The sequence below is a fragment of the Phacochoerus africanus genome, chromosome 15 (genome assembly GCF_016906955.1).
Source record: "Phacochoerus africanus isolate WHEZ1 chromosome 15, ROS_Pafr_v1, whole genome shotgun sequence".
Taxonomy (NCBI): domain Eukaryota; kingdom Metazoa; phylum Chordata; class Mammalia; order Artiodactyla; family Suidae; genus Phacochoerus; species Phacochoerus africanus.
Window position 1 is genome coordinate 41,478,426 of NC_062558.1, and position 21,818 is coordinate 41,500,243.

Sequence of the window (21,818 nt, forward strand, 5' to 3'; positions counted from 1 at the left end):
AGTTACTCAACCTCTCTGAGCTTGTTTCCTGATCTGTAAAATGGGACTGAGACTAACAATTACTCTCCCAGGTTGGGGCAGATTAAAAGAGATGATTTACGAACAGCGTTTAGAACAGTGCCTGACACACAGTAAGTCCTTAGCCTTCATATTATCATTTTATGTGTTGCTTTGAAGGGTGGAGGTAGGCAATCAGTGATACTAGAGCCATTTTCACAGGTTAAGCTGGGATAGATGTTCTTCCTAATGTCCTCAGATTCCTGGCAGTGACCCCAGGCAAAACCCAGAGAGGTCTGGTGAGTGGGGTAGAGCTTAGACTTCGCTCTAAGGCCCGCTCCCACTCCGCCGCCCCCTGAAGACACAGGGAAAGACGCCAGCTGCCCCCTAGTGGCCAAGGGCAGAAGTGCAGTCATGTTAACCAATCCTACAACCCTTGCCCCAGCCCCCACCCTCTTGAGTGGGGGTGCTCTCTTGCAGACTGGAGGCTCCCAGAGATTCAGTGGCAATGCCAGCTATGAGGGCTTTTGGATGGATTCATAAAGATCCTTGACTTGAAATACAAAGTTCAAATAGGGCCAGGCAGGTGGCAAGCACTAGCTACCAAGCAGGCAAGTCTCTTTCCCCCACCCAGCCAGTCAATTTCAGAAAGAAAAGAATTCTCCCAGACCTACAGCAGATTTCGTTTCTGTTGCTTACAGAAGTCTATAAATTAGTGGGTTCTCACGATCTGAGAAACTAGTAAGTTTAAAACCCCCCTTTTTTGGAAAAGTGCTGATGGGCTGAGAGCCTGATGTCCCCGGCCTGGGAAAGCCCTGCTCCATCCGGGAGACACGCAACCAAGTGACCCAAAACCTTTCTTTCCACCAAGACAGTGGCTGGAGAAGGGACAGGTCAGGGGAGGCAGTTGTGGGTGGCCAGAGACTACCAGACCTTCCCCCTTCTTTCCGGAAAAAAAGCACTGTTCACTCAAGATCTTTTTATTCCTTTTGCCATCTTTTCTGCAAACCCTTGAGGGACAGACCAGAAGAAACTGCACATTGACCCTGCCTCTCACCCATCCTCAGGCAGGAGGGCAGAAGGCAAAGACCATCACCCGGATACCCCAGGGGTCCCAGTCTAGCTGGAGAGAACAGCCTGGGCAAAGTGCTACCATGCTGAAGGTATGAAGTGAGGAAGCTGGGTAAAGGGTCACCCTGCCAGTGGTCAGGGAAGGCTTCCTGGAGGAAGTGGGAGGGGTCTGGGCCCCGACGGACAGACAGACAGGTAAGAGTGCAGAGGTGGAGGGAGGGAGGAGGCCCGCTGCTCCGGGAACCATCTGGGTGTCCAAGTAGCTGGACTCCACATGGCCCTGCTGTCCGGCTGGCTTCAAAGAACATTGTAGAACACAGACCACTGCTTTCATGTGGCCTGGCTCACAGCAGGGACTGGGGTCACAGACAGCGGGGGGGGGGGGTGTCAGAGGAGCTGCGCGCCCACTGGCCAGCGTGGAGGCTGACTCCAGCACCCAGAATAGTCCAGGATCGGGCTGCGGCCACGTGGACTCATCTCAGATCCCCCAGGGCTTGCTGGACAGAGGCGTCCAGGGAGGCAGCCATGTGGACGAAGACGCCAGGGGCACCGATGCTGGTTTCCCAGCAGTCAAACCCACAGCTGGTCAGAGCCTGCTTCGTGTCCTCTACCTCTGGCCGCTCCAGATCTGTGGGGAGGAAGGGCAGCAGGTCACCCCTGACAACCATCTGCTCCCTTGAAGAAGGTTCATCCCCATTCACGGCACAGGCCAGGGACCAGTCTTCCTCGTGAAATGCCCGGCTGTGGGGCCTCAGACACAGTCTGTGAGCCTCAGTCTCCTCATCTGGGAATGGGTCGAATAATGAGATGTACCCCTCAAAGGGCATGGTGAGGCTTACATGGGCTACTGCAGGCAGAGAGTCTGGCACGGCACCTGGCACACCGCACAGGCTGGAGAAATAGTCTCTTGCCATTGTCATCGCCCCTGAACTAGGCTCCCACAGTCAAGGTCAGGTGAAGTTAGGATATGGTGACTCCCTGAGGCCTGGGAGCCCCATTGAGGGTGAGGGGGCCTCTAGGGCTGCTGTGGGCTTACAGCAAAGGGGAAAAAAAGCAGTATGAGAAAAAGAATGAGGAGGCTGGGAAGGGGAGATGGAGAGAAAGCACGGGGGGGGGGGGATTGGGATGGGCAGAGCACTGAGAGCCAGGTCCCAAGGGCGGGTGTGCTATGGGGACTCAACACCCAGCACAGAGGCTGTGGCTGTAAGCCTGTTCCTCGGCCTTGCTCTTTCCCCATGGACTAAGAGGAAAGAGACCCCTTTGTTTTGTGCAAGAACAGTGCCTATCTTGGCCACATTGAGGTGATAGTGAGGGCTGCAAGGCTGGTGGTGGCGGTGACTATGGATGGTGACAATGTCCTGGTTATCTCAAGAGTGTGGGTGGCTTGGCAGTAAGGAGGTGGTAAGAACAAGCCCCGTGCCAGGTTCTCTAAATGCATTCTCTCTCCTTGAATCTGGGTAACGATCTGACATAGATATCAGCATCCTTGTTTTACCAACAGAGGCCCAGAGAGGTTACTTCACTTGACCAAGGCCACATAGCAGAGGTGAGACTGTTCACAGGCCTCTTTCTCCCAGGGGAATTGCCCAGGGAATTGAACCTTGTAGGCGCCAAGGCTGGCAACTCCGCCCACCCCCTGGGTACCTGGCCTGAGGAGCGTGATGCCACAGCCCCCGCCGCCAGCACCAGTGAGCTTGCTGTGCAGTCCATGGGCCGTGGTCACCTGGCACAGCTGGTCCAGTGAGGCATGGCCCACACCAAGGGCATTCAGATGGTGCTGGTTCATGTCGATGAGTTCCTGGGGGAGAAAGTTCTTTGTTCCTGCTTGGTCTGCCTGAGGCCCAGGTCTGTGTCCATCCAGCAGCTCTGAGGTTTGGGACCATAAATGGCTTTGACTACCCAGCACACTGCCCCTCACCACTGACAAAAGAACCTCTCCTTCCTGTAGGATGTCCCCTGGGGCTGGGATGGAGCTGGTAGTGAGCACATGTCCCAGGCCTGGCCACAGGAACTCATCAGGCACGTGACCCTAGCTGGACCAGTGAGAACCCTCCCAGGGTTTAAGTCTGCCTCTGTCCACTGGAGCTGCTAAAACTGGTTGACTTCAGAGGTCGGCTGCCAGAGTTATCTTCCCTGCACATGGGAGAGAGATTTCAGACTAGATTGTTTTGGCCCCTGGATCCAGCTATGCCTGAAGCTTTCCCCTCTGGTCTCCTCAGTTATAGGCCAAAGCATATGGTTTGCTGCTAAAGCCTGGTTGAGATGGATTTAGCAGCTTTGCTGCTAAAGCCTGGTTGAGATGGATTTCTGTCATTTGCAGGAAATGTCTCGAGTAATATGCCATCCTACACCTGCCTCAGGTACCGATTATCAGAACAGGTTTATAGTTTTAATAAGGTCACAAGTGGGGGAAACTGTTAAATATTTGTTCAGGTTTCTTTGATTATGTGTAATAAAATTCCTGCTCTCCTGTGGAACAAACAAGACGCAGGCTGACAAAACAACCACCCCCACTTCCCAGGAGTTCCCTGTTTACACTTCACTTACTCCACCAGTGTCTGGCAAATCCCTTCCACATGCCGGGCACCGTGCTAGACGCTGGGGCTCTGAGAACGAGCTATAACCCCTGCCACTGGGAAGGTACAAATGTGGGATCTGGAGGTGGACGGGCCTGAGTCTGAGTCCTGGCTCTGCCACTTCTTGGTTGTATGTCTTAGGACAAGGTCTTTCACTCTGAGCCTCAGTCCCTCCTCCTGCCCCCCGCTCCCCTCCCCGGAAAACAGAGACTGTAAGAGTACCCACCTCATTGCCGTGAGGATGACAAGAGATGCCTTTCACTAGATGCCCAGCACAAGCTGGTGCTTGGCAAACACCAGCTGCTGTTAGTTCTTTTATGGTTCCATTACCAGCATCCCCATTTTATGGAGGGGAAAGCTGAGGCTCAGAGGGGAAAGTGATTTGCCTAAGGTCGCTGGGCTAGTGAGGGACTGGGCCTCCCCACCGAGACCCCCCGGGCATCCGTTCTCGCAGTGTGGGCTCAATAGCGCACACCTCTGCCCCAGGGGCCGAGGGGCACCTGTGTGCCATGAGGGTTGCCCATCACGGGGCTGTCTGCTGAGGCCCACCTGGTTCTCCTGCCCGGAGCCTGTCGGGCAGAATCTGGTCAGCCCTCCCTCTGCAGCAGCCCGCCTCACACACCCCAGCATTTTTGACAAACGAGCAGACAGGCATACTGGCCCGGTGGCAGCCCCGGGTGCCTTTCTCTGGGCCCAAGGGCTGGATGGGAGGGAAAACTTGTGGGGGCCTCTCTCTGCACCCGAGCACCAGGTGTCACGTTGCCAAGGCAGGTTCCAGACACCTGTCATATTCTGATCCAAAATCTGTCAAGGATCAGATGACAGGCTGTGACACAGGAGAACAGCTCGCTGGTTGGAGCACAGAGCTGTCCGGGAGGTGAGCTGCACATTTCAGCGGCTGCCGCAGCCAAAAATATACACAATGTATAATCAACGCACTGCTCCGTGGCATTCTCCAGGGGCTTGGTGGGGCGTATTTTAGGCAGCACTCCATCATTAATTTCCCACTCAGGAGGACTGTGTTCCCTTCCTACCTACGTGAAAGGAATTGAGAACCAGCAAGCAAAGGCTGGGGGAATGGAGGGAGACGGCCGGAGGGTGAGGGCAAGAGCTCCGGAAGGAATTAGAAAAAGTCCCTGAAGCCAGCCCAGGTCAGCCCTCATTAAAAATTGGCTGACTAGGAGTTCCCACTGTGGCTCAGTGGGTTAAGAACCCGACCTAGTGTCCATGAGGATGCAGATTTGATCCCTGGCCTGACTCAGTGGGTTAAGGATATGGTATTGCTGTGAGTTGTGGTGTAGGTTGCAGAGGCGGCTCAGATCCCTCAATGCTATGGTTGTGGTGTAAGCTGGTGGCTACAGCTCTGATTCGACCCCTAGCCTGGGAACCTCCATATACCGCAGGTGCAGCACTGAAAAGACAAAAGAAAAAAATTACTGTTGACTAAAGAAATAAATAAGTCAGTGCCCCCTGGCTCGGCCACTCACTAGTTGGAAAACCTCAAAGAAAGTCAGCCTCTTTAGGCCTCAGTTTTTATGTCTGTAAAATGGGGGCAACATATGCACTTCCCAGGCAGGCTGTTGTAGGAATCGTTTGTGAAAAGACTTTGGAGAGTGGTGGCTCCCACTCATTACAGGGGCTGCAGACTCAGATACATACAGCAGAACAGGGAGGCACCAGGCAGAGAGTACAGTGGCTGTGGGTAAAGATTAGGGAGTGGTGGGGACTGCGGCGACATAGAGATTCTCAAGGGGGCCACCTGGGCACCTCCAGCTGACTGCTGCTGAACAGCCATGCAGTGGGGGCTGCCAGAACCTCTGACTCTTCCAGGGAGGCAAGATGGCTTTTTTCCCCGCCTGGTCTTTTTAGGGCTGCACCTGCGGCATATGGAGGTTCCCAGGCAAAGGGTTGAATTGGAGTTGCCACCCTACACCACAACCACAGCAACGCTGGATCCTAAACCCACAGAGTGGGGCCAGGGATTGAACCTGCATCCTCATGGATACTAGTTATGTTCTTAACCCACTAAGCCACAACGGGAATTCCCCAGATGACTCCTTTTTTTTCTTTTTTTTTTTCTTTCTTTTTTTTTTGGCTGCCCCACAGAGTATGGAGTTTCCAGACCAGGGATCAGATCCGAGCCACAGTGGTGACTCAAGCTGCAGCTGTGGCAACGCTGGATCCTTAAGCCACTGTTTTGGGCTGGGATTGAACCTGCATCCTAATGCTCCCAAGACACTGCTGATTCCATTGCGCCACAGTAGGAGCTCCCCATATGGTTTTTTAATGCCACACTCACTGGGCCAGATGGGCCGAGTCTGGGAATGAACCCAGGCCCTCTGGCTGAGCTGGTGGATCACTGGGCATCATACTTGTGTGTTGCCCACAGAACCCCACTGCCTTCTGAAGACCCTCCAAGGAGGCCAGCATTCAGACCTGGGTCTGATGAAATCCAATGGGCGAGATCTCAACCTCTAACCTAGAATTATGCAAAGGCTAGAGCAGCAACACCGAAAGCACAATTTTAGACTGAGTCTGATCCAAAGTGTGTAGGTGAGAAGGTACTGGATGAACAGAAATGCTTAGCAAACAGGGGAGAAATCACTCCTGGGCGTACAGAAGACTGAGTTCTTACATGCTTGACCCCAGACCTGGCCTGTTGAACTTAGCACATGCCAGGTGCCACTCTTGGCGCTTTCTGTACGTTCCCTCAAATATGCAGAATCACCGAGAGAAGAGGTTTTGAAACAAGACACACCTGCTCACAGGTGCACACGGGGTGCCCAGGCCTGGCCTCTACAGTTCAGCTCCCAGGGATTCCAGGCACAGATGGGGAGTCCCCACCTGGGACAGCGTGTGGACAGTGACCCCGATCCCGGGGGGGCTCTTACCTCCAGCACAAGGTAATGCTCCAGGGCCGGGGCCGCTGCCATCTCCCCCAGCACCCGCTCACACTCCAGGGAGATGGCGTCCATGGAGGCCAGGAGTGGGGCTATGATCTCCGGGAACTGGAGGGAAGGACAAAGGACTATAAGGCTGAGGGGCCAGCAGACACTGGATGGCTGTCCTGGCACCAGGGCAGAGTGGGGAGGTGTCCCCACGGCCACAGTGCACCCTCTGAGGGAACCTCCTCTCCCTCCCGCCAGGTCTCCGCTTGCCTGGCCACCTCCGACCTAAAAGTGGGGTTCTCCGAGCCAAGCCAGTGTGTCTAAGGATCCCTGCTCCCCTCCCAGCTGGGGGTGCACAGACAGCACCTCCCCAGGTCCCCATCTCCCCACTCCCCCTCCACTAACCCAACAGGCAGAGGGAGGGCCCAGACACCCAAAAGCGAGTGTCGTGGCCCCACCATGAACCTGCCCAGGAGTGGAACCAGCAGCACCTTTAGCATCCTGTTCTTGACGCTGGCCACCAGGGCCTTGGTGCTGCGAGGGACTTTGGTGTTGACCAGCAGGATCTTCAGAGCCGGCAGCCTGCAGGTGAAGAGGGTCCCCCGTGAGCCCAGGACAGAGCAGCTGGGTCAAGGCTGGGGGCCTGCCAGGACTGCACCCCACCCTGCCCCAAAGTGGGCAGCAGAGGCCTGGGGAGGTGACATCAAGGACAGCCCGGGTTGGGTCAGAGGAGCATGGACTCCTGACTCCCAGCCTGGTGTGCCGGCCACCAAGCAGCTGTGTTTCTGCTTCGGCCTCTGGGTAGATGGCCACTTTCCTTTTGCTTGTGACTTACTCACTCATTCATTCGTTCATTCAACCTAGAGTGACCCTGCACATGTGAGGGCTCAGCCCAGCCTCGAGGGGTAGAACACAACGCATCAGCAGAGTTAGGGATGGGTCCTGGAGGGAGGCGTGGGGAAGAAAGATGCTCCAGTCAGCACAGGAGTGTGAGGGAAGGGAAGGCCCATGGAAGGATCGGGGTCCCAGTGCGCTGAGCCCATTTTTGCCCTTCCTCGATGGTGCTCAGACCAGGGGCCCTGGCAGGAGACGAGATGTGGTGAGAGGGAGTCAGTCGCCTGCAGGGCCCCATGGCCACAGTCAGCCGCACTCCAGCTCGACCCCGCTGTCCTCACCTGCCCTCAGAGCTTTATCATCTCTCCTGAAGCCACAATCCCAATTGTCCCTGTGGTTGGCTCTTTTGGGGGGGACTTAAGCCACCATTTCTTGCCATCCCAAGCTGCCTTTCAGAGCACTGCAGGCTGGGGACAAGAGGGCAGAGAATTCAGACACACTCTGGCCGGGGACAGCTGGAGATGGCCGGACTTCTGATACCCTTCTTCACTTTTCTTTTCATAGCTCAAGACTAAAAGCTGACAGGGCTGGAAAAGGCTGCCAGCAACCTGCTTGATCTCACCACCCACAAGCCCATGAAATTAATATTGATTCTCAGCCTTGGAGGCCAGCTTTTTTTTTTTTTTTTTCCCCACTTTATGAAAGATGAACATTCTATTTGGCTTTTCTCTTTCCTTTAAGGATGAGCCGTTCCTCAAAAGGGCAGTGCTCTAGGAGGCTGCATCTTGATCCACTCCGCAAACAATGCATTTTTTTTTATGGAGAAGCACCATGCATGGTTTAGGGGGAAAGGGCTCCTCTTTAAGCCATCGGCGGGATTAATGTGGAGTCTGGCCTCCCGGCTTCTTGGAGAGCCTGCCATCTGCTCACCGCGGCGCCCTGCAGCCAGCGGCCAAGGTCGGTTCACTCTGCGTCCCCATCCATCGGGGTGGGAGGAGTTTGGGTATCATGTCTTCATCTTCCTCAGACAGAGTTCCCTGCAAACGGACCTGCTGCCAGCCTTGCCAGCCCCACAAAACCCAGGGCTCCCAGACCTCCAGTGACCACCACACAGGAGTCTGTCCTATAACTGCTATGTGATCCAGGCCTGGCTACGTCCCCAGCCACATCTCGTCTCAGCCCTCCCTGGAGCTCACTCCACTCAGCCACCCTGGGCCCCTGGCTGCTCAACATGTTGGCACACTCCTGCCTCAGGGCCTTTGCATGTGTGCCTCCTCTGCCAGGGGCCTGCCTGTGGCCTGGGCAGCTCTGCTCATCTCATCAGGGACCTGATCAGCCTGTCCAACTGGACCCCTCCTCCATGTTCCAGTCCTCACTCTGCTTTGTGTCCTGTGGCCTGGGGTGCAGGGCGTCAGTGCTCTTGGAACTGTCTGTGGGAGGGTGGTCTCCCCCCACAAAGTGGGAGTTCCAGGACTTTGGGTTCCCTGCTGAGGCCCCAGCATGCAGGAGTTGTTCACGGATATTTATGGACCAGATGAATGAATGTGGTCAAGAAAGAGCTAATCACAATGGAGTTCCCATTGTGGCTCAGGGGAAATGAATTTGACTAGCATCCATGAGGACGTTGATTTGATCCCTGGCCTGGATTAAGGATCCGGCATTGCTGTGAGCTGTGGTATAGGTCACAGACACGGCTTGGATCTAAGGCTCTGAACATTGCCGTGGCTGTGGCTTAGGCCAAAGGCTACAGCTCTGATTTGAGCCCTAGCCTGGGAACCTCTATATGCCGCAGGTGTGGCCCTAAAAAAATAAAATAAAATAAAATCTCATCAGCATTTGATGTTTCTGATTTCAAGCTCAGGATCCTCATGATATAAACAAAAAGACAGAAGTGACTCACTCAAGTGCACCTAGTGGGCAAATGGCAAAGCCAGGCTCAGACTCGGGCCTGCAGAGCCCAGAGCCTCTGGGGCCACCCGACCCCTGTGCACCCCTCGGGTCCTCTCCTCTGCCTCCCCATGCCACACCTCCACTGGGCCCAGCTCAGCACTTAGGGTACAAGAAGCTCTCAGGAAACACAGAGTGAAGGAACTGCCCCAGCCCCAAGAAGGACATCCCAGATCCGCAGCTCGACTTGGGACCTCCGCACTGTCATCCCCAGCAGCTTCAGAACCCTGAGGGCTACAGCAGTGACCACTTCCTCCAACAGACCCAGAGCCCCGAGGGCAGACCTGGGCCCAGACACCTCAGTACCTGCCCTAGCTCCTGATCCCACTGCACACAGCCACCTGGGCGCCAGGCCCCTGCCACCCATTCCACAAGCAGCCAAAGGAGCTGTGCCATGCACCTAAATGGCTCCACTTCCTCCTCTGTGTAGAGCAGTGATTGTCACCCAGGGGGACTTGCCTTCTGGGGCACATGAGGCAATGTCCAGAACTATCTTTGGTTGTCACACTGTGAGATGAGGGAGGTGCTAAGGGCATCTAGTGGGCAGAGCTCAGGGATGTGGATGAACATCCCATGTGGCACAGGATGGGCGCCCCCTGCAAAGAATCCTTCAGCCCCAAATGTCCACAGTGCTGAGGTTAAAGAAACGCTGAAAGGCAGACCTGGCTCCCGGAAGCTGACAGGGCAGGGGTGGGAAGATGCCAGAGGTGCAGGCAGGAGTCCCGCACCACAGCCTGGCAGGTCACTGAGCCATGAATGGAGCAGCCCAGCTGGCGAGGGCAGACAGCAGGGACCTGCCGTCCAGTCGCCAAGAAAGTGCTGTCCCTGGCTGAGGAACGTGAGAGCAAGCCTAGGGGCCCTCACAGAAAGCCCCACCCCCAACCCACCCCCTGTCCCCAACTTGATGGATGGAGGGCTTAGGGGTCAGCCAAGAGGTACTCGCTCCTGGCCACGTGCCCCCAGTGGTTCCACGCAGAGTGCAAACAGTACAGGGGACTTTGGATATTTGTAACTCCAGTGCCTCCAGAGTGGAGGTGGGGGTGAGGGGAAGAAACATAAAACAGGCAGAAAGTTGCCAAACGCCCCCTCCACGCTCAGCTTCCCACAAGCCTCCCTTGGGCTCTGGCCCTGCTCCATTGGGACGCCTTCATGGTGGCAACCCCCATGCTGTCTTTCGGTGGCTTGTGCAGGTCTGTTCCTGCTGCCCAGGACTATGTCCAGATCCATCTTTATAGCCCGAGGCCCTGGCACAGTGCATCCAGAACACAGGAAGGTATGGGTTCTTGTCTACTAAACAGACAGACAGATGAAGGAGCAGCTGAGGTCTAGGGGACCCTCCCAGCCACTTTCTGGAAGGTGAAAGCCTCACACGACGTCCCCTCTAATCTCTGGGCAGTTTAAGAGCTGAAGTGGAGAGGGAAAGAACAGGCTTCCTCGCAGCCTACTGTAATCAAGCAGGGCCTTGAGGGGCTCCTGGGAATAAAAACCTTTCTGTTCGTTTGTTTGTTTTTTTATCTTTTTAGGGCCCCACTTGCGGCATATGGAGATTCCCAGGCTAGGGGTCCAATCGGAGCTATAGCTGCCGGCCTACACCACAGCCACAGCAACTCGGGTTCTGAGCCACGTCTGCGACCTACACCACAGTTCATGGCAACAGTGGCTCCTTAACCCACTGAGCGAGGCCAGGGACCGAACCCCCGTCCTCATGGATCCTAGACGGGTTCGTTAACCACTGAGCCACAAAGGGAACCCCACCTGTGTCCCCCATTTCTTTTTTTTTTTTTGTCTTTTCTTGGGCTGCTCCCGTGGCATATGGGAGGTTCCCAGGCTAGGGGTCTAATCGGAGCTGTAGCCACGGGCCTACGCCAGAGCCACAGCAACGCGGGATCCGAGCCGTGTCTGCGACCTACACCACGGCTCACGGCAACGCCAGATCGTTAACCCACTGAGCAAGGCCAGGGATCGAACCCGCAACCTCATGGTTCCTAGTCAGATTCGTTAACCACTGCGCCACGACAGGAACTCCCCCGCCCCCCATTTCTTGTTTTAGGAAATGGGACTCGTTCAGCCTCCACGGCCTTCCCTGAGTTCCTAGAGACAGGTTGGGACAGCTGCTGATCAGGGAAGGAAGGGGAGGCAAAGACAAGGGAGGAGCAGTCAAGCAACAATAGCACAGCTTTGGGGCAGGGACCTGGTTCCCTCTCAAGGGATAAAGATAATGACACAGGCATCTTATAGACCTAAGAGGAAAGGTATATTCCTTATGCTTCTTTCAGAAATGAATGCTTTAAACCTGAACAGCTTGGAGCCCTTTCTTGTGCTTCTCCCTCATTTGATTGTACCCTAAACACAATCATCTGTGAGCTAAAGATGAGGCATCCTGAGCACAACTGGCTGTGGGTTTAAGATTATTAGCACATGATGTTTGTCAGGAACCTTCCCAGCTTGTTCTCATTTCTGATCAATGTGCCCTCTTTGCAAGTACTGTTATACTTGCAGATACCCCAGACGACCACCACCAGGATCATGCAGAGATCTGATGCCAGTTTCGATGACTAAGATTCCCCCAAAGAGGAGTTCCTGTCATGGCGCAGCGGAAACGAATCTGACTGGGAACCAAGAGGTGGAGGGTTCAATGCCTGGCCTCGCTCAGTGTAGGTTAAGGATCTGGCATTGCTGTGAGCTGTGGTGTAGGTCGCAGACGTGGCTTGTATCCCGAGTTTGCTGTGGCTGTGGGGTAGGCTGGCAGCTGCAGCTCTGATTTGACCCCAAGCCTGGGAACCTCCATATGCCATGGGTGCTGCCCTAAAAAGCAAAAAAAAAAAAAAAAAAAAAAAAAATTTCCCCAAAGAAAGAAGAATGCATGTTTGCCCAATCCCGATTCTTATCTGAAATACCTTTTCTCCTTTTAGACTATAAGACTCCCTGCAGTTCTCTCCCAAAGGGGGGCACAGTCCTTAAGGCATCAGCCTGCTGTGGCCTCCTTTGTGTGGCAAAGAAATTAGAGATACTTTTTTTCCCTTCACCCCAAACTCTGTCTCCCCATTTCTATTCAGCACTGGTGGACAGAGGCTGGGTTTCGGCAACAACACTAGGCAGGGGGAAGCCGAGGAATCTCTGCCCCCTGCATCTTCACAAATGGGGCTCTCCCCTTCCCCGCCGGACGCAGAAGCTGCGGCTCTGCCCCAGAATTACCTCTTCAAGGGTGAAATCTTCCCTTGCTGGTATCGGAGCGCTCCTCCTAAAGAGAAGAAATGAGTGGGTCAGAACCGCAGGAGAAGCTCGGTGTCTGTGCCTCTTAGGAGAGGGCTGGGTTTCGGGTGGGGCCAGAGGATCACCATCACTAGACTCAACAGCGAAATTAGTTATCTCGGCTTCAGGTACCAAAAGCCCAGGAGGGTGCCAAGGCGCTCAGTGCCCACAACTCGGGGTCCCTTCCTTCTGTCCAGCACCCAGCTTCCCCACTGACAGGCTGCATGGTGACATGGTGGTAGGGGGCTAGGGGGGCAGTGTCCAGGTCCAGTGAACAGGTGTCCTCACTGGAGGGGAGCCCAGCTTGTGGTGTCTGCAGGCTCCACAGCAATGGTTCCCCAGCTTTGGGGATGGGGGTGCTGTATGGCTCAGTGAAATCGCAGATTCCCAGGCCCCAGCCCACCCCCCAGAGATTCAGACCCAGAGGTGTGAGGCCCCCAAAACTCAGCTGTTCCCCTCATAACAGGAAAATGCTCTCTTCCTCAGAAACCACTGATCCTATTCATCCCAAACCACCAAAGCCTGGGCAGCTGCGTCTGCCTGTCTGTCGTTAAGAATTTCTCAAAGAACAAAAATAATGCAAGCCCGAGGTAGCACCTACCCCAGGTACTAACGGCGTTGTCCACTCCGGATGGGTTCCCATGAATCACCCTCTCCCCCTGGAAGGCCCACTTGTTAATTAACTCCAAGTTCTCTTCGGTCCACCTGGAGAAGACACAGAAATTTGTCTTTACCATCCAGGGTGGTGGATGGGGGCCTGGGGGTCTCTGAGGGAGGCAGAGGGTGGAGGCGACCCAAAGGCAAAGGGGCTTAGAGCCCCAAACTCAGAAAAAGAAAAATAAACAGCTCTGAAGTGCTCAGGCTAAAAAAAAAGCACACTGAACCCTCCCTTCAGCCAGAAGCCCTCCTGCCTGGCGCAGTGAAAAGAGCCAAGGCTTTGAGTTCACAGGGTCCTGCTTTGCCTCCTAGGAGCTGAGTGACTCTGGGCCCCTGCCTGCCCTCTCTGAGCCTCACACTCCTATCTGTGGATGATAAGTCCTCCCTCCGCACAGGCTCGGTGCAGGGCTGTGGAATGGGGCCGGTGGATCCCTCTCCAGCCTGGGGTCAGGCTGCCCCCGCCAAGGGGTGTCGGCTCTGGACCATTTAAGTGAACAGACCTCAAACACAAGAGAGATGGGTGAGGACAAAGGCTCAACACCACGGCCCTGCCTTCTCTCTCAGCTTTGGTTTCCTTTCCACCAAGTCCCTGCCCCATGACATGGTAGAAGCCATGGGAGGTTCTGTGGCTTCTGAGTGCCAGGCTCGGGGACAGAGCTGAGGATGAAGCAGGGAGTTGGTCTGAACCCCATCCTGCCGCTGATTCACTGGGCATCCCTGAGCAACCACTTCATCCAACCCTCAGTGTTCTCATCTGTGAAACAGAGAGAGCAGAGTCTAGCTCACAGAGGACGTAGTGAGATGGAAATATAACAGGGCTTTGCAAAATGCCCAGGGGAGAGAGTTCCCGTCGTGGCTCCGTGGAAACAAATCCGACTAGGAACCATGAGGTTGCGGGTTCGATCCCTGGCCTCAATCAGTAGGTTAAGGATCTGGCGCTGCCATGAGCTGTGGTGTAGGTCTCAGACACAGCTCGGATCTCGCATTGCTGTGGCTGTGGTGTAGGCCGGCAGCTACAGCTCTAATTCGACCCCTAGCCTGGAACCTCCATATGCTGTGGGTGTGGCCCTAAAAAGCAAAAAAAAAAAAAAAAAAAAAAAAAATTGCCCAGGGGGAAGTATGTGCTTCACTGGGATCTCGGCTCCTGGAGTCACTCCAAGACCAGTCCACCTCCCCTTTGCTGTGGAGACTCAGGCAAGTCAATCACCCCCCTCTGAGCCTATCTCCTCATCTGTCAGATGAGGATTTTATGGACCTGAGACTCACATGGGGGTTATGAGGCTATGATTGATAGCGAGTTCACACTGCTCAAAGTTACCAGTTACCCCGGGCCAAGCACTGTGCTAAATAAGGGCTTTCTTTAACGGATCACCTGGAATCCTCACAGTAACCCAACAGGGAAGGTCTGATTACTGTCCGCTTTCTTACAGAAAGACACCGAGATGCAGAGAGGTGAAACAGTGTCCCTAAGATCACAGGGATGTCGGAACCGCATCCACTGACTGGAGCAAGCCTGAGTTTGTAGCTACTGAACTTTACAGTGTCAGCAAGACTCGCTCACTCACTCACTCATCAAGTGTTTACTGAGCATCTACTGTGTGCCAGTGACTGAGCTCACATAGACCTGGTCCCTGATGTCTTGCAACTTGGAGTGCAGAGCGGATGTCAGGAAGCCACCAGGGTTTAAGTATAGCCTCTGGGAAGTGCCGTGCCAGCTGTGCGGAGCACACCCCGTTCTAAATGGGAGGAGGCAGTGAGGTAAGATGTGGGGGGAATGTGGTCCAGCCTGAGGCAGTGCAGTGCCTGGAACTAGATAAGAGCTGGTCCTTATGGGGAAGCAATTGTGAGTGGGTGAGCGAGTGAGTGAGGTGAGGCGGGGGCAGCTGAACGTAGCCCAGGCTGGCTGCCTCAGCAAACTCGAGGCCTTTTCCCACTCTGAGCGCAGTTTGAGTCTCTTCCTTCTGATTCAGAAGTGCTGGGAGCCAGGTGGCAGCAGTAGGGGCCTGCTCCCCCAGCAGGGGCGGGTGAGAGAACGGGAAGGAAGCAAGACAAGAAAGACCACACCCTCAGACACACCTGCATACCCACAACCACTCATATCTTTTGAAAGGCAGAGCCTGGCTGCTGGCTCGTGGGCAGAGGTCTATTCAGGGGACCCAGGACAACTGGGCCTTCGCTGCTCTGGGAGAGACTCAGCGATCGGCACACAGCACTGAGCAGCCATCCTGAAGCCTCTGTCCCAAGTCACCATCTTATCTCAGGATCAGCACATGTCAAGGTTGGAAGCACCCCCCCCACCTCCACCCCCGCACGCACAAGAGAGCATCAGGTGTAACCCCCCACTTTCAGATGAGGAAATGGAGCCTCAGAGGGAAGCCAGTTAACAGGCAAAGCCGACTGCGATTTTGGAAGATGATTCCTGAAAACAGCCGCCTCGCGTCCCCCACAGGTGAAACCATTACTCGCTTGTTACCTGCTGGATTCTTCCCACGGCACCTCCCCCCGCCCAACCCCCCTTTCCGGTGCCCATAAGCCCTTCGGAGTGGCCCTGGCATCTTATCAACAGCCCCCAGACCCGTTGTGGTGAAGGGGACCCAAGCGATCTTGGGGCTTAGCTAGCAGACTCCCCACTCCACACGCACACACAGCACAGCTGGGCCCACGTGGCTCCCAGTGGGAGGGCTCCCCGGAGCCTCGAGGGCCCAAGACAGGCCCCAAGAAGCTGCCAGGCTGGAAGGTGGGGCGACATCCACAAGTCTAGGGGTGGGAGGGGCAGGAGCTGGGACAAATTGCATAATCTGTGCTCAGGGCGCTTGCTCAAGTCTCTCCAGTGTCGGAAATGGTTCACCAGCAGCCCTATCTGGACAAGCCTCAGTGACTCACAGTGAGAACCGCAGAGAAGATGCTTCCCCGGCAGACAAGGACATGTAGGAGGGGAGCTGCCCTGATCTGAGAGATGCTCCTCCTGTGTTTATTTCTCGGCCTGTCACACTTTTTCCCATGACCACCTGGTACAACTGGCAACATGCCCCTGGGCATCAGTATTACCATTTATGGAAAAGGGCAGTGAGGCCCCCAGGAGGCAGGGGTTCCACAGCAAGTTGATGGCAGGGGGGTCCATTGGCTCATCTAATCCATTGCTCTCTACATCTGGGCTCAGGTTCGTTTTTGTTTTTTTTTTTTTTTGTCTTTTGTCTTTTTTTTGTTGTTGTTGTTGTTGCTATTTCTTGGGCCGCTCCCGCGGCATATGGAGGTTCCCAGGCTAGGGGTCAAATCGGAGCTGTAGCCACCGGCCTACGCCAGAGCCACAGCAACGCAGGATCCGAGCCGCGTCTGCAACCTACACCACAGCTCACGGCAACGCCGGATCGTTAACCCACTGAGCAAGGGCAGGGACCGAATCCGCAACCTCATGGTTCCTAGTCGGATTCGTTAACCACTGCGCCACAACGGTAACTCCCACAACTTCATGTTCTTAACCCACTGAGCCATAACTGGAACTCCCAGGCTCAGGTTCTTTCTACCAAACCACGAAGCCTGAACCCCAAAGAGGCAAAGTGGGGTTGTGGGGGGTTGGGCGAAGAGCTCTGGCTCTGGATTCAGACCACGGGGGACCAGATCCCGCTCTGCCATCACCATCTGTGTAACCTGGGCCCGCCGTGTGGCCACCTTGTGCCTCAGCTTCTTTAGCTGTAAGACGTGCATGCAACACCTCTCACCTCACGGGCGGTGCTGCCAGGAAGGACAAGGAGCAGATCGAGGGCTGTGATTACCTGCCAGTGGCCTCCCCGTCCTTCAGCGGGTTTGGGATCTCCTCGCATGCGGTCAGGAGTGCGGCTGCCAGACACACGGAGTAGGCGGCACTGGAGCCCAGGCCGGCCCCAGTGGGCAGCTCCGACCACACGGCAATGTCCAGGCTGGGCAGGGTCCTGAAACACCCCAGGAGCAGAGGTGATTCTCTTGAAGGGCCGTGAACTGCCAGTGCTGAGCCCGCAGCGCAGGCTTGGGACTGGACATGGGCAGGGCCTGACTCTAAGCATTTGGCCCAGTTTTCTGACCTTGGGGAGATTTCCAACCCCAAAGGCATCGCTGTTAGACCACAGGAACTAGTGAATCAGACAACCTGAACACAAGCAGAGGATCATTTAAACCACTACCTTGTCCAAACGCAGCTCTTCCTAAAGGTGCCTCGTGAACCACTAGCTATCCCACCAAACTTCTTCCTGGCTCCCCACAAGCGAGGTTCTTTCCAGGCCCTGCTTATAGCACTGGATGATCCCCCTGCCCAGGGGAGCTTTGTACCCCTTTCTCTAGCAGAGAAATGCCTACCCATCCTGCAAGACCCTCTTCAAGTGTCGTTCACCTCGAAGCTTCCCTGGACCACCCAGAGGTCACCCCTAGCTCCCCCCAAGGACCCCAGCCTGTAATGTCTCCACCGCGCTGCCTCATCACGCAGGGCGCTGACTGTGTGCTCATGGGATGCTGCTTCTGCCTGTAACACAGGCCTGCGCTGGGTCAGTAGGAAGTTGCGAGTCATTGCATCTCACCTGAATTTCCCCCCAGTGAGAACCGTCAGACGTCAGGTTCTGCCATTTCCCTTAAGCACACTTCTCATTTTCCAAATGTTAAAATTCCAAGACTGAATCTGCCTTATCAAACTACACACTACACACCTTATCTTATCTGCCTTATCTACCCCACCCACATCAGGAGATTCTGAAATGTGTCCCCCGCCACCACCCCAGAAGGGGACACGCTGCTCTCAAGGTGAAAACCCCAGCATGGGACAGCAAGTGTCTAGACATTTTTGAGTGTCCAGGACAGTGCTGGGTCCCCAGGGGCCTCTCAACCGGTGTCTGCTGCACGAGTAAAGGCTGCACTGCAAAGCTTATCTTTCCCTTAAGGTTCTAGACCAATCAGTCATAGTGAATACACACTGCACCAGTTACAATACCAGGCCCATTTCATATATAACATTTCTAACCCTCCGACAGTTTTTCTGAGGAAGGTGATAATCAAACACTTCACGTAAATGAACTCACTTAACCTCACAGGAACCGTATGAGGTTGGTACTACTATGACCCCCATTTTATGGATTAGGAAACTGAGGCTCGGGAGTTCCCTGGTGGTCTAGTGGTTAAGACATGGCACTTTCACTGCTATGGCCTAGGCTCCATCCCTGGTCTGGAAACTGATATCCCATATCAAGCCACTGCACGGCCTGACAAACAAAACAAAACAAAAACCAACAACAAAAAAGAAACTGAGGCGTTCCTGTCGTGGCTCAACAGTTAACGAATCCAACTAGCATCCATGAGGATGCAGGTTCGATCCCTGGCCTCGCTCAGTGGGTTAAGGATCTGGCATTGCCATGAGCTATGGTGTAGGTCCCAGACTCGGCTCAGATCGTGCATTGCTGTGGCTGTGGTGTAGGCCGGTGGCTATAGCTCTGATTTGATCCCTGGCTTGGGAACTTCCATATGCCGCGAGTGTGGCCCTAAAAAGACAAAAAGACAAAAAAAAAAAGAAAAAAAGAAAAGAAAAGAAAAAAGAAAGAAACTGAGGCTCAGGAAGGGTAAGAACTTCACACAAGCTAGTGAGTGACCCCGTGCTGGGGTTTTGACCAACGCTGTCTGACCCTCAGCCCGTGCCCTGTCACCACGTGACACCACCTCAACAGGAATGTCCCCCTCTTGGAGCTGGCTTTCCTGAGCACAGACAGTCCAGGTCTTATTGTAACACAGGCTTCACTCTGCTAATCACGGAGTTCCCTGGAGCCTGTGTGATGTGGGACAAGTGTGCCTCCAGGGCCTGGCATGGACAAGTCACACTGCAGACCCAGGAATGAAATCTGGCTTGGGTTCTACCGAATTGAAGGCATCAGAGGAGGCGGTGGGGGTGGGGGTGGGGAGGAGGTGTTAAAAAGGAAGTGCCCAGCTCTTCCCACTTACTGAGAGCTGCACAGCCTGAAGCATCTAGCTCTCTGAGTCCCAGTTCCTCCCTGTGCCACATGGGCAGTGTCCTTCTCGTTGGTTACTGTGAATATGAAAAGCTGACCATATATACACGTAGGGTCTGGAACGGTGCCTGGCATGGGGCAAGGACAGCTGCTGGCTGCTGTATTCTGCAGCCCAGCGGCCAAAACCAGAGCTCGGTTTCTGGGGCAGGCTGAACCCGGACTCCTCACCCAGACTGTGCACACACCTCTGACTCCGGCAGATGGTCAGGTACAAGTAAAGGAAGGCCGGCACCGCCAGGCAGTCGTGGTTGGTGGAGTCCTTGGAGAAGCCCGCCACCTCCTTCAGCTTCTCCACTTGCTCTGTCAGGTCGCCTTGCTCTGTCACACAGGCAAACAAGTGCACATGGGTGGGTGAGAGGCCTTTGGTGCTTTTCAAAATTTATTTTTAATTCTTTTGGCTGTACCCATGACATATGAAAGTTCTCAGGTCAGGGATCAAACCCAAGCCACAGGAGGGACTGGGAGCCACTGCAGTGACAACACCAGATCCTTAAATGCTAGGCCACCAGGGAACTCCCTCGGTGCTTATAGACAACAGAATACCAAAAAACCGAGCAGTGAAGGGAGTCAGAATCTGGATGGATGTAGCCTCATGGTCTGAGCATCTCAGCCGAGGCTGTCAGTGGGCTGCAGGCTTTGGAGGCAGGGGGATTTCGGTTTGGGTCCTGACTGTGCCAGTGACTGCTCTTGTGGCCTCGGGCAGGTGACTTAACCTCTCTGCACCTGTGTCTCTCCTTGGTAACTAGAGATAACAGCAGTACCTCTTCCCAGGGTAGTTGTGGAGATAAAGTTAAATAAGGGACAGAAAATCCTCAGCACTGTTCCTGGGACACAGCAAGGGCTTCATGGATAGGAGGTTTCAAACACACAGACACACGATCACTCAAATGCCTGGATGTGACCTCCCCGGAACAAAACCCAAACCAAAGGCAATAGCATGTGATTCCCCAAATATTTCCCTCTCTCACAATCAAAAAAACTAGGACCCTCACATAAAACCAGTGAATATGAAAGACTGAGATTAGCTAGGATGGAAGGGAAAGGCCAGGGCACGGTAGAAGCTGGACAACTTTCTTCCGAGAGGCTGGGGGAGTAGAGCAGGTCTGACCAGCCAACCTTCACGAATCACTCCGAGTTCCGAGTCAAATTCTAAACGAAACCAAGCTGGGTGTGCCGCTGGTAGGAAACATCATGGCAGAGATTGTACTAGCGTGTGTTGACTGAATGAATGATCCACTGAAGGCACTGACGACAGTGTGACTGACTGCCCAGACATTTCTGAGCTCTGCGATGGAGATGGAAGGGTTTGTTGAGAGCCTGGGGTTGGTAGTTGAGAAAGCTCTGGGTCTGAATCCTTTTTGTGTTACGGCCAAGCTGTGTGGCCTGAGCCACTTGGCTCCTGAACCTCAATTTTCTCATCCATAAAATGGGGATGAATCACACCACCTACTTCCGGGGAAGACTGGCGAATTCCATGAATGCTAACGTACAGAGGACACTGCTTCAGTGCCTGGCACACATAAATGCCCAAGTGTTCACTGTGTTTAGGACTATCAGGAGAGAACCAGAGGACACTGGGAGAAAAAGATGGCAGATCCTGGAAACCTCATAGAAAACTTGACTCCAAGAGGCTCAGAGTCCCTGTGTCCCCTTGGATAAGTGGCCTTTGTTAGGCTTGGAGAAGTTAGCTCGCACATGTGGATGGCACTCTGTACCCCGGGCCTCTGCCCACACTCTCTTCGGGGCCCAGGCTCTTCCCACACCTGGCGCCTGCTCCTTGTACTTACCCAGAAAGCTGGTGTCCAGCAGCTGAAGCCTGGCCACATCCCAGGTCCGCTGGATGCCAATGTTCGGTAACCTGAGGCTCACTTTCCCACTGTTGTGGGGCTGAAGCCGGAGGAATGTTCTCAAGTTCAAGGCCACAGCCAGTGCTACCTGTAGAATAAAGGGCAGAAGCAATTAGCCTGAGGCGGGGAGGTGGCAATGAGCACGGCTCCTGTCTTAAGAAAAAGGGACCCTTGTCAATGAGCCAAGAGACAGCAAGTACTAGCACACAGGTCACTCTTGCCTACACCCTTGGCAGACATTGGGAACAGGCTAGGCACACTCTCCCCTACACCTGGACACAGCCACTATCAATCAATTTGGAGTTAATACCTACTTATATTTGCTCTCCCCCACAGAAAACCAGAAATTCTCAACACCAAGGCATGGCTTTCCCATAATCACCATGTTTTCAAAGATAAACATAAGGACATAAAGAATGATAGAGTGCTGAGTTCCCATTGTGGTTCAGCGGAAACGAATCTGACTAGCATCCATGAGGACGCAGGTTTGATCCCTGGCCTTGTTCAGTGGATTAAGGATCCGGAGTTGCTGTGAGCTGTGGTGTAGATCACTGTGTGGTAGTGGTGGTGTAGGCATTGCTGTGGCTGTGGTGTAGCTACGGCTCTGATTCGACCCCTAGCCTGGGAGCCTCCATATGCCATGGGTGCAGCGCAGAAAGACAAACAAACAAACAAAAAGAAATGACAGAGTAGAGGGGTAGAAAAAAGCACAAGCTCTGGGTTTAAAGA

The 21,818-nt window shown here is 54.4% G+C and overlaps 1 protein-coding gene across 7 annotated transcripts in view; it reads right to left on the reverse strand.

Annotated features, from left to right (window-relative positions):
• Window positions 1–21,818, reverse strand: part of MVK (mevalonate kinase) — a 35,778-nt gene that overhangs the window by 11,956 nt on the left and 2,004 nt on the right. For 4 of the 7 annotated variants that reach the window (XR_007132231.1, XR_007132232.1, XM_047760885.1 and 1 more), the window contains exons 3-10: window positions 21,030–21,177; window positions 19,428–19,560; window positions 16,996–17,151; window positions 13,167–13,270; window positions 12,509–12,554; window positions 7,024–7,114; window positions 6,536–6,652; window positions 2,713–2,866 (exon numbers count right to left, since the gene is read on the reverse strand). Coding sequence is in view for 5 of the 7 variants with exons in the window: in XM_047760885.1 (XP_047616841.1) it covers window positions 2,713–2,866; window positions 6,536–6,652; window positions 7,024–7,114; window positions 12,509–12,554; window positions 13,167–13,270; window positions 16,996–17,151; window positions 19,428–19,560; window positions 21,030–21,177 (949 nt within the window). In the remaining 2 variants the exon portion in view is untranslated. Of the gene's footprint in view, window positions 1–961; window positions 1,697–2,712; window positions 2,867–6,535; window positions 6,653–7,023; window positions 7,115–12,508; window positions 12,555–13,166; window positions 13,271–16,995; window positions 17,152–19,427; window positions 19,561–21,029; window positions 21,178–21,818 lie in introns of those variants that run through there. The other 3 variants (XM_047760888.1, XM_047760884.1, XM_047760887.1) reach the window with 2 other exon arrangements.